Consider the following 12,749-nt stretch of genomic DNA (forward strand, 5'->3'; position numbering starts at 1 on the left):
GTCATTTTAATTAGCCACCACACCTACTGTACACAACAACGTACACACACACACACACACATATATATATATATATAATATTATTAAACATACGTTAATTTAAATATTTATGTGTGCGTACAACGTTTATATATAAAGGTCATGAATCTCATCTTCACACTAATTAACAAAGTCTTGACAGCATTTGTTAATGTCACGGACAAAAATCAAACCATATTTTACTTGTATTCTTTGAGCAGGAACTAATGAGTACATGAATGCATGCAGGTGGACCATAGATTCCCAGACAAGAACACCAAAGTTTATTTCAAGGACAGAATTCAAGTATGAAATGTGTTTGTTCTTTCTTGCGCCTGTCACGTAAATTTGATTTCGGAGAAGGAAGTTGTGTACGTTAATGCAAGTGAAAATCAGATCTAGTTATGGATATATAATCGAAGATCAAGTCGTATACGAGCGAGTTTGGCATTTGTTACATCCTGTGAGTTGAACGCTTACGAGGACATATGAATCATAGCTAGAGTAACACAAATAATTGAATTCTAACTAATATACCCACAGAATTCGTATTGCGAAATGTGGCTATTGGGCTGTGAGTCGAGACGTCGTCGTCGATGTAGGCACGTATCAGCCGGATTTATACCTGCAACGACGATGCCTGATTAATTTGGAGCTTTAATGTATGACCCTAATTAGCATATATGTATACTTCAAGATATAGGCTTTAGTACTGTTCTTTAAGATAGGTTTAGAGCAATTCTTTTAGAACATCGAACATATATAATATTGTTCAATTATAAAAATAATTCTCCTTTAAACTTTTTGTATATTTATATAAAACTTATCTCCTGCATCGTGTCTTCCCTGGCATGCATGCAATATAAATTATAAAATATTTTTTAAATTAAAATACTTTTTCCTCATGAATTATTTCGTGATCCGAAATAAATTTCTACCCTCGCACGTCGGGTGGCTTAAATTTGAGATATTAAAAAAAAAATCAAAATAAGTGCGTGATATAATTGTGATACCTGTACGTTCACACGCCTTGAAAATGGTACAACTCGCGTGCTTGGGAAAGCAATGTGGAATGAAGCAATTAACGCCAATTAATGAATGTGGTCCATCCATTCATATACATTCTTTACTTCTTTTTTCTCTTTATTAGTAATCCATCCATAATATTCAATGTATATATGTATTCATTTTTAATTTTTTTTAGATATTATATTCATTAAATATATACACACACTACAAGGCTTTCTCCAATCACAAATCACAATTACTACTAAGGAAATTTACGTTTTTTATACTTTACGTTTTTTTCATAATTTTACTCTTCAAAGTTGTCAAAATTTAGTCTGAGTCATATATCTTTCAATTTTTTTTTACAAATTTAGTTCTTTTTATTGATAATGTTGATATGACATTACACACGTGACTAATACGTCGGTATTTTTCCCTAAATTTTTTCCCATCACAAAAAATAAGAAATTAATTAGGTCTTGTCTTGTATTCTTATACAAATGTTTTACGCAGAAGTTCACAGTTTATTCAAGATCTGCATCGGCATGGGTAAGTTTGCCTGTTTGAGATGAACTTTTTTTTTAGTCGAGAGATTATTATTGTTACAACTGAGTCTTGAACTCGAAATCACGTCCCATATTTGAAATCTTTAGTGTCAGAGCAAGTCATCTGACATATGAACTTTAGATTAAACAGTTATTGATATGCTTATTAATTAAGGCATCAAACGCATATGAATTAAGCTTCACGAGAATCAATTCCATTTCTTATGTTTGGAGAAGTATGAAAAAAATGGAAAGTAAGGGATACATAAGCCGGGCCTTGGGGAAAATGAATATTGGGCCAAAATTCATCAATGGGCCGTCTCAATTTCGTCTTCTCCATTTTCAGTGTTCATCGGCCTGGAATTGTGAATCTACGCAAATATGACTACTTCAGAGTATTTCATATTTCCCCAATATTCGTCCATTTAAGGCTATAAATAAATAAAAATGACATTATGGTGCAGAGAAAATTTAAATTCACCTTCAATCTTTCATAAACCAATAAAAGAAAGAGTGCGGTTCGTTCGAGAAATTCCTAACTCTCTATCTATGTTTTGTTTTAGATATCTTGTTTCACTCCGATAGTATTAGCTTAGGATTCTAATTCATTTTCCTAATATAGAGACGAAAGATATACAAGGGAGCTGATCAACTAACCTTTATCGAATTTGAAAAAGAGACAGAAGAAATGGTTCGATCCTCCGGATTGGAATTATGATTCAAGTGAACAAAGAATTTTCAAATATTGAAATAAAAAATGTCAAAATGGTAATGCAGAGATTGGTTTTTTGGAGGGGACAAATTAGAAAATCGAATATGAAATAAAATACAAAGCAGACCTCTATCAATCTCTGAGATGTTTGGTATGGTAGAACACAAATTATGAGAATTTGTACCCGAGAAACACGAAACAATTCTCAGTTTCTTTGTGTGGATGTTGGCGATAGTTAATCAAATGATGAGCGTTTTGAGAAGTTCAATGATCGACGGGCAATCCATTGACGAACACGATTTATTTTCGAAATAAATATACATTTGTTATAATAAGCAAATAGTTAATAATTATTAATTAAATCGAGATCTGTCTACTAAACTTGAAAAAAAAATTATTTTAAAGGAAAATATTTTTTTCCCAATTAACTTGTTTAATTTTGGATTTTCGTCAATTAAGTTTTCAATTTTTTTTAGATATACTAGTTTTTAATTTTCGGTAATTTTGTTTCAACTGTCGACCTGCCATATGAGAATTTAGTAATTTTTGATGTTACATAAGCATTTTTCAGTATCTCAACGACAATTTTACAAAATTAATGAATTTAAAAGTTAACGTATCAAAATCCAACTTTGAAAATTTAGTGGACCGAAATCCAAATTAATTGACATAACAAAACTATTTTCCCTTATTAATTTTCTCGGGGTGCAATAGAGCTAGGGGTGTCAATCGGGTCGGGTGGGTCGGGATTCGGGTCAACCCCTGATTTTTTTTCAACCCGAACCTGAACCCGAAGCAATCGAAAACCCTCAACCCGAACNGATGAAAATTTATCATATAAATATACAATAAATTTTATTCAAAATACAATATATAAAAATATATGTAATATTTTCAAAGAAAAAAAAATTCAGGTCAACCCGCGATTCAACCCGAAACCCGTCTAACCTGACACTAACCCGAACCTACCCAACCCGAACCCGAAAAACCCCAACCCGAAGCTTATTTTTTTCGTGTTGGATCGTGTCGGGTTGACGGATCGTGTTGCATTTTGACACCCCTAAATAGAGCTGAATCGAATTCTTGAATGTTTGAGGTTTACCTTTATATTAATGAATATATTTATGGCTCACGGGTTATTCGACCCCAAACGAGTTTGATAAATATAAATTAAAATTTTAAATATCCATTAAATTTATTAAAAACTAAATTATATATTTAGAGAAAAATATAATATTTTATTAAAATTTTAATTTTATTAAAATAAATAAATTAAAAATATATATTTCATAAATAAAGTGTGAATCTTAAACCAAATATCAAAATTATTATTTTTGTATTTCTCATGTACCTACAAACAAATCTGTTCACGAACTAACGAGTTGAATATTGTAAAGATTTAGCTTGATTTGTTTATCTTAACGAGATTAATTAAACGAACTCAAAAAAATTTTTTCGAATCAAGCTTCGAATAACTTACAAGTAGCTTGATTCATTTACATTCCTAACTATTTTTTTTATATGATCTCGTAAATTAAAGATGTAATCTTACTTTTGTGAAGCTTGTATATATTCTTGCGAGCGCCAATTTTCGATGTTCCCTCCATTGTCAAACTTCACCGACCAAAAATATATTCACAAAATTTGAAAGCAAACACAAATCGAAACTCGAACTTCCAAAACCAAATCATCCCTCCCTCCAAAATCTGTTTTCACCATTACTACAAATACCTCCCAACACCAGCACACATCGTTCCTTGATACATCTATTTGCGTGGCCGATGGAGGTGAAAGTTTCGATCATGAAGTATAAGGAGAAAGAGAACACCCCTTCAAATAAAATCGCCCCAGATTCTCAAAACATCGAAAAGATTCCAAAGTATAGGAGTCCTTTAATGGACATTACTCACTTTTACTTGGATTCATCTCCCCTTCCCAGGGGTTTCAGGCTACAATCCTCCATTGTAATATCTGGGTTGTTGCCGAGTAATCGGAAGAAATATTCTGCTGCTCACAATAAAGTTTACGAATCTCGCTCGAAGATCTTGAGAAGTCATTTTAGATAGATTGTGCGTCTGTTTTATTTAAAAATAATAATGTTTCTATTATTATTTAACAAATTCTTCATCTCTTATTTTAGATTTGTATCGTCCATCTACTTCAGCAATGCAATTTTTTTATTGATTTCTATAGATTGGTCTAACTTGGGAGAGATCTGAATAACTTGATATATTTGGAAGAAGATATATGAAAGAGGCACCTAAGCCTTGAAGGAATTTTTTTTACCCTGAAGATATTATAACATAATTCTCTCATATGTAAAAATACAATTTAGGCGTCTATATTTTAAACTGGTATTCAGAGTGATACCCTGAAGCTGACACGAAGTAAGGTTTGGATGTATAACATTTAATGAGACCACATGTCGTGAGCTGTGTCGATTGCGATTCGGGCATCATCCGTTGACTTTTTTGGCTTCATATTAACAAATTTCATTTTTTGAGGTAAAATGTAATAGGGGTTTAAAACAATATTTAGACTTGGGAGATTAGATTACGTATAAATAAATGGCCTGACAGTGATTGCCTACCAGTGTTGCTTGATTTAATGAATCATTGAACGTGGCCTCTAATTATCGCTCCTACACGTCAGTCAGATGACCAAAAACGATCACAAATCCCAATATATAAGCCCTCAATTTCCCCCGGAAATTCCAAGAAATAATAACAAGAACCCTGCAGTAAGGATTTGAAGTTCGCTTGTTCTTTTTTCAGAAGATCGTATTATGTGTTGCAATGGGGATTGCAGGCCTTTGGGCTTCCTACTGGGTTTGCCCTTTGCGTTTCTTTCCTTACTCGTCTCCCTCGTCGGTATACTCGTCTGGATTGTGGGGTGAAGTCTCTTTACTCGGAAATTTTACTATGCTGTGTTTTTGTTTTGTAATTCCAATTTTGTTTTATCGAGGCGGTATCTGTTGTATTGATCTTGAAACTAGGTTGACGTTGAGCTGCATATGCCCTTGTTGCCTGTGCGTGACGGTGTTGGTGGAGTTGGCGCTGGAGCTCATCAAAGCCCCCATTCATGTAATGGAGTGGTTTACTTCTCAAATCCCTTGCTGACATTTTTAAACTTTTTTCCTTGTACTGGGATCATTCTTACAATTGATTTCTTGTTTATTTCGTTAGCCGATTATCTGTTTGTTTTCTTCAAGAAATTATCTCAACTATAGGGACAGCAGAAGCACTAGCGTGACTCGATTTTCTACATGTAAATATCATCCCCTTGAAATGGGTAGTGCGTGTAAAATCAATCGTTGCTCTTTCTTGTCAAGTTAATTTTTTGTTTATCACATTGATGAACAATCCGTAGACCGTGATTAAAGGTTCTCTCATAATCTCCACTATAATTGGGAGAAAATCATGGATTATGCTTCATTATATTTTGAAACTAGGACTCCAACATTTCTTGGTCAACCAAAAGAAACAAACTTTGGACGCCATTCCCAATGCACAAGATTATTCAATGTTCAGCATTATTTTACACCAAATACAAAAACAGCCGAAAGGACTTCCTAGATGTGAGCTTGATCTAAATCCCTTCTCCAGTTCCACGATATGGCTCATCTTCTCTATCCTTGGATCCACGATCCTTCTGTTCCAGAACTCGAATTGGGTACTGCCCAATAAGTAGGTCCTTAGTTGTCTGCCCAATTTCCATTAAAGTTTCGCCAATGGCCTGAAAGACTCCGCCGCCACCGCCGCTCCCCGGCCTTGGCATTTGTTCATCTTCGTCTTCCCCATGAAAGAACTTTTCTGTTGGCGCTTCCCCCTTCGCCCTCGTTTCAAACCTTTCTCCGCTCTCTCCCTATGTGAAAACAAACATCAATTAAGCATACAACATGATCATTGTACTATAAAGATTCAACTTTTAATTCATGTCCTCTTGCATCTGCCAAAAAAGGAAAAAAAAACTCATATTTATTGAGGACAGAAAAACTGGTTACCCTCTCATATGAAGCATTCTTTGCTTCCAATTCCTTCTGTGCCTCTGCCTTCTTCGTACCAGCATACTCTGCTGCTTTTTCTTGACTTGCAATCACCGCATCCTTAGCAGCCGCCAGTTTCTCCCCAGCATAGTCCACCACCGTCTGTCCAGCACCAGCAACCTTATCCTTGGCGGCCACCGTCTTCTCCCCTGTGTACCCTGCAACGCTAGATGTTACCCCGGCCACTGCTTTGGTCGCCTCCGCCACCTTCTCCAGAGTATAATGGGTTGCCCCCCAACCAGCCGCAACGGCCTGATCCTTTGCCTCTGTGGCTACTTTCCCAGCATATCCTGCAGCACCTTTTCCACTTTCCACCGTAGCGTCTTTTGCAGCCGCTGCTCTGTCTCCAACACAGCTTGCAACATTTGTAGTGGTATCCACTGTCGTATCTTTTGCCGCCTTGGCTTTATCAGCGGCGTATCCAGCAGCAGACTGGCCTGTCGAGGCAATAGCATCCTTTGTTTCCACCGTCTTTTTCGCCGTAAAATCCTTCGCCTGCTGGCCTCTCTCAACTGCGGTGTCCTTCAAAGATCCACCTTTTGATGAGATAGAATCCTTTGCCTCCACTGCCTTCTGCGCGGTATAATCCTTGGCCTGCTGGCCCTTTTCAACCGCAGGGTCCTTCAAAGCTCCACTCTTATCGGCAATATACTGACTTCCCGTTTGAATTCCTTGAAGAACGTTGTCCTTTCCTCGACCTGCTGATTCTCCGGTCTTCTGCAATGCCGAGGCACATGATTCTTTAGCCTTCTCGTATCGCTCCTCCGCAGCCCTGATTGCCTCCATGGAGTTCTGTTGAGCCGTACCTCTCAATTCTGAGATCTCCTCCAATGACGGCCCTTGTCTCCTATCACGTCCCCAGTTCTTGCCTTGTTCATCCTTCGTTTCTCCAACTTCCACAGGAAGAGTCTCGTACTGGTGCACTTTCTCCGCTGATCCAGCAGAACCAGGAGACCCCTGAGGCGACTTAGCCTTCTCAGCCAGAGACTCGTAATGGGTTCTCATTTTCGGAACCACAACCTTCCCCACCTCTGTGTTGCGTTGATCAGCGACATTCTCCCTTCTCACTTGCTCCGAAGCCATCGTCAAGCTATCAAATACGCACTTCCGCCGTCTGTATAACCTTAATCTTCTTTTGCTTTGAGTTCTTTTTGCGAGTGGTGAATAGTGACAATCAACTGCTTTAAATAAAAGCGAGAGGTAGAGGAGGAACCATGGCGGTTGTTGCGATAAAATTTAAACGGAGATGGACAAGTGGTGAGATATCAAGAAACTCAAGTGAGTCAGCAATTGATATATCTCCGAGTGCTGACACGTGTTCCAATGACAAAAGTATGGATCTTACAGTTTTCCCATCCTATATGAAAAATAACTTTATCCCGTTGGCTGACTCAATGGGTAAGCATTTAATGTAATTTTATTTCTTTTTTTTTTTTTGGACAGTAAATTTAGTTTTCAATTGCAAATCAATATTTAATACCATACGCTAATACAATAGTTTTCGTTTTAATAGTTTATGTACATAATACATTTCCGAACTAAATTAGAGATTTTATTTATTAAATATTTTTCATTGGATAAAAAATCGAGTTTAATTCAATTTACAGTCAGTATAAACATTGTTTTAGTAGTTCATATGGGGCCAACTGTTCGTTTCATGTGACTCAGGCAAACCCTTTAATTAATGCCAAACTAATTCTGAGATAATTATTACGACACAAACACATTGAAAAATGGGAATAAGAAGAATAAAATTCCTATGATGAACATTTCCACTTCACAAATATTATATTCAAATGAAGAGGGCAGTGTAGAGCAGCAGATTCCAAGTATCCGGCAACCCAGGGAGGCACCAGTGGCTGCAATCCAAGCCATTATGCAGCCCATAGTAAACGGGGTGAGCATCTTTCCGATATTGTGACAGTAGTGTGATATCAAGTAAATATACAGGTTTCTTGATTCGGCTCAGCACTTTGTTCAGTACTACTGCAGCCATTGGGGTTCCTGCTGGATACTTTACCCCAAAAAATGGTTGTGTTTGCCCTACACATGTCTTTGATGGCTCGTTCCAATCCTTTCCCCTGCAAATTTTAGAGATCGAGTAGGATGTTTTTGAAAAGAACACTTACACAAATAAAATAAAATGTTACGATGGCCGGAGATCGAGGAATGCTTACACATAATGCACGGGGGAAATTCCTTGGAAGAAGACTTTGGTTTTGGAAGGATCGATGTTTCTGTTGACCCATCGTGCCCAAGTTGCCATCCCTTTATAATACGCGACCAAACGGTTCATATCTTTGAACAACTTCCCCCCCTCTTCCATATAATCCCATCTGCATTCAAGAGCAAATACTCAAATTAAATCTATATATTTCTAATTTCGAAATAGGTAACAATTTTTGTCAATTAAATTCTTTTGCATGAATGTACAAACGATGGATAAGATCATCTCACGGCTGAGAGCTTCCGGTGTGAGTCCACCAATGCCAGGAGTTGAAAATCAACATGTCCATACCTCTCCATGCATCGCCATTTTTAATTGAATCAAGCTTCAGAACACGACCCACTTGCTGCCTCTCCAAGTCTACAAGGTATTGAGTCCGATAAAGTAGCAAGTTTACCCCATAATCCTGAAACCCAAATTATACAAATTTAATTAATCTACTCCATAAGATGTTATTAGGTATAATTAAAGATTTATTTTTATTTTCTGGGTGCTTCTGACATTGCAAGCAATTGGCGTACCAAAGGATAAAATATGCTAGATACTGCTTTATTAATTATTATTATTAATTTGATAATTGGGGTTGGGAGTGTTCGAGACTTCCTCCCAAAAAGTAAGAGGAAACAGAGAGGGGTATGGACCATACAACTTTGGTTGGATACTTCCAAAGCTCAATCAACATCCCATAGTCAAATCGATTCTAATTTGGACCAAACCCCACTCCGCGTATCGGTCCCTAGCTCCGTGGGTCGGCTTTCCCGCTCCTACATCCTAACCACGTGTTGCTCTTCTTATCTCGCGAACGGTCCATTAATGCTAAGAAATCCCAAACTGACCACACATAAACCCAATATTTAAGGAGCTTACCCATTTATATTAAACTCCCACACAGGCCTGCGCGCGCATACATATATATTTATTTGATAATATATAACGCAAAATTTTGAATACATTTAAATTAATACTGCACAACGCAAAAGTATAAAGTTTTGTATGTGATTCTTAGCTTAAAATAACTAAATAAATAAATGAATACTGCACGTACATAAATTCTTTTGCCTGACTTCTGGGATTTTTGTTTCCATTTGATTTCAGTTTTCCACGTGAGCGTGTGACAGAAATGTATAAATAATTGATTGATTGACCCTAAAGTCCAATATATTTAGTAAGTTATTCTCATGTATTACGTTACCTTGATGGATATACGGCTTTTGATGAATTATGGTTATTCCAGCAATTCAATCTTTAACGGAGGTCGATTTCAAAATCGACGGCTTTGAAAACAATTATCAATCAAAAGTCAAAATTGACGTCTCAAATAAAACTCTTTTATTTAAATTATATTATTATTATATTATACTATATGTGTGTGTGTGTGCGCATACATCTAAACATACGATAAAACGCAGTTGTTTGATGACGAAAGTGCACAATTTGTCCCTACCTGCGGAATCATGCCGCACCAGAAGCACAGACATATCGTAGCATAAAATTCTCTGTGCAAGAAATTTTAAAATTTTAAATCCGAATCTTACCTTTTTCATGATATAAAACTGAATTACCATAATTAAATTAGTGACAAAAATGCATTAACGTTGTGGTTAAGAAACTTTAAATCATTATAAGGTGATAAAAGTGGCGAGAATTTTCTAATTGTAGTGACTAAAATGCATTATTATTCCTTTGGTACTCCCTTAGGACCAAAGTTAGATCACGGATCACCAATAAATTCAGACTTTATTTCAGGATTAATCATGATTTTCACCTAATGATGGGTAATTTTTTTGTGTTACGTTATAATTAAGTTTCTTACAAGTTATGATTGAAAGGAACCAAAAGCAACAGCATATATATTCATATTGCAAATTGCTGCCAAAAAGTTTTAAAGGGAAAAGGAAAACACATGCATGCACTATCCAAAAGTCATTATTATTATTATCATCATTTTTTTTGTGGATAAATTTAGCTTAATCTGAAAAGGTATATCGACTTTAAGTGTAACAGAGGATAACAGAAAAGGATATTTCATTTCTGGAATAATATATTTTCTATTGATTCCTAGCAATTCTTCTACATCCTGGTTTATCATGTACGTCTTGTTAGATTCTTGTTTTTCATAATAAGATTTTTTTAAAATTGTTTGAGTTAAATCATGATCCAATAAATGCAATGAATTTATACGAATCGATCGTGGGAAAGATCTGAAAATTTTAAAAAAAATCATAATTGCTTGAATTAAATCATGATCCAATAAATGCAAAGAATTTATACGATTCGTGGGAAAGATATGAAAATTTTTAAAAAAATAAAATTTACCAGAAAAGTGAGCTGAGCTAGGCCATCTCTTCTGATGAGTGATGTCTTAGCATTCGGTACCGATGAATGAATCATGCAACTCAATGACTGCCACATATTCAAGCTTAGTGAATCCCCGACGAACATGATCTTCTTCCCCCTCCATTTCTCCAAGAAATTCACCCCATTAAAACTGAAATTCATTCAACTCATTTAGTTTACCGCAGTCTGAAAACATGGAAAATAAATTTTAGAAAAACAAAGCAAAAAAATTGCATGACAGCCCTTTCATATACTGTTCGAGAAATATAAAACAGACTGCGATATAAAATAATTCATCTGCTGCTCTGGTTAGCTTTTTCCCAGACTCTGTGACCCGTTCAAGTTTCTTCCTTTGAAACACTGGATTATCTGTGTGATTATGGCGCAGAGAGCACTGTTATAGCTAGTTACGTACCTCGGTAAGTTGCAGGAGAAAGGCTGCCATCTATATTTGAGGTACATGCGATCGGGTCTCTTGTACTTGAGGCAGTTGAATTCGTCGTCTATAAATGGACAAGTTGAGAAGTCGTAGAGAGGATAAGAAGCATCGTAAACCCATTTTCCCTGAAATATGTTGCACCCTCCGGCCAGCTTTCTGCCGTCACCGGCGGAGGTGGTGGTGGCGGTGGTGTTGAGGTATTGCTCCGCCGCCGTCTCATGTGAAAACAAGAAAGCCGCTACAAGCAGGGCTTTTAGTTGAAACGAGACCATGTCGAATCTTAAACTTGAAGTTATGGCTTCGAATTTGAAGTGTATATATACTTACATTAAAGGCGAGGTGGATCAGGGGCACTGTTGGAAAATCCCTTGTTTATAATTATAATTATATTTATCACATGATTTAGATGAGAAAAACTTAAAATTGATCATCGATGCATAGTTACATAAATATAATGGATTTAAAACATATAGATATCAGAACGATTGACCATAATGTAATCATAAGCTATAAATATAACTAGTATGTATATGAGATGTGTTACACTATGTTCCGATCAGTTATTATTGCACAATTATATTATGCTAAATTGTGTAGTTATTGCTATCTTATATGACTATTTCTCTTGTGAGACGATCTCACGAATCTTTATCTGTGAGACGGGTCAATCTTATCGATATTCACAATAAAAATTAATATTTTTAGCATAAAAATCAATATTTTTCATAGATGACCCAAATAAGATATCCATCTCACAAAATACGATCTTTGAGATCGTCTCACACAAATTTTTGCCAATACGATATTGGTGTTCNAGATATATATCTCACAAAATACGATCCGTGAGATCGTCTCACACAAATTTTTTTCAATATGATATTGGTGTTAGCTGAGTTGACAATCCTATCTTTTGCCCGAAACGTATTCACAACTCCATCAAAAAGGTGTTGGTTTCACTTTCTACTAGTATATATATTCTCTTCAAAAACTGAAAATGGCAGACATCTTGTGGTGGATCTCCCCATCGTCCATGTGCCCCTTCCATTGTTAAGCAGAGTCACAAGTTTTTATATGTAATTTTACTAAAACATTTATAAAATTTGTAACCCCAAATAATGCCCAACAATTTTTTTTTCTTTTCTAAAAAACCGTCGATGGAAATTAAATATTTGAAATTAATGAAACGATTAACTGAATAATATACAATTAAGAACAAAATGATTGATAATTATATGGACAAAGACTTTATTGTGACACTAATCATGTGATACATGGAACATCATTCCAAAGATGTTTCGGTGCCAGACGGCAACAGATTGCGACACCACCTTATATTTTAGTTGACTGATTATATTTAAGCATATAATATAAAATTTTAATCAAATATAGTGTGCGATATTTTTAGTTAATTATAAGAA

General features: G+C 35.8%; 3 protein-coding genes across 3 annotated transcripts; 1 reads left to right on the forward strand and 2 right to left on the reverse strand.

Moving 5' to 3' along the window:
• Window positions 1-4,875: 4,875 nt before the first annotated feature.
• Window positions 4,876-5,467, forward strand: LOC140988890 (signaling peptide TAXIMIN 1-like). The gene is made up of 2 exons (XM_073457976.1): window positions 4,876-5,175; window positions 5,279-5,467. The coding sequence occupies exons 1-2, from the start codon at window positions 5,069-5,071 to the stop codon at window positions 5,400-5,402; spliced, it is 231 nt and encodes a 76-aa protein (XP_073314077.1). The 5' UTR covers window positions 4,876-5,068; the 3' UTR covers window positions 5,403-5,467.
• Window positions 5,468-5,723: 256 nt separating this feature from the next.
• On the reverse strand, window positions 5,724-7,811 carry LOC140988887 (uncharacterized). Its single transcript, XM_073457969.1, has 2 exons — window positions 6,287-7,811; window positions 5,724-6,147 (listed from the first exon to the last, which is right to left on the reverse strand). Exons 1-2 carry the CDS (start codon window positions 7,409-7,411, stop codon window positions 5,872-5,874), a joined length of 1,401 nt encoding a protein of 466 aa, XP_073314070.1. The 5' UTR covers window positions 7,412-7,811; the 3' UTR covers window positions 5,724-5,871.
• A 152-nt stretch (window positions 7,812-7,963) lies between these two features.
• Window positions 7,964-11,634, reverse strand: LOC140988889 (protein trichome birefringence-like 39). Its single transcript, XM_073457975.1, has 5 exons — window positions 11,308-11,634; window positions 10,872-11,043; window positions 8,786-8,961; window positions 8,506-8,664; window positions 7,964-8,409 (listed from the first exon to the last, which is right to left on the reverse strand). The coding sequence occupies exons 1-5, from the start codon at window positions 11,601-11,603 to the stop codon at window positions 8,121-8,123; spliced, it is 1,092 nt and encodes a 363-aa protein (XP_073314076.1). The 5' UTR covers window positions 11,604-11,634; the 3' UTR covers window positions 7,964-8,120.
• Window positions 11,635-12,749: the final 1,115 nt, after the last annotated feature.

This window comes from Primulina huaijiensis, chromosome 11, assembly GCF_012295235.1.
Source record: "Primulina huaijiensis isolate GDHJ02 chromosome 11, ASM1229523v2, whole genome shotgun sequence".
In the NCBI taxonomy this organism is placed as follows: Eukaryota; Viridiplantae; Streptophyta; class Magnoliopsida; order Lamiales; family Gesneriaceae; genus Primulina; species Primulina huaijiensis.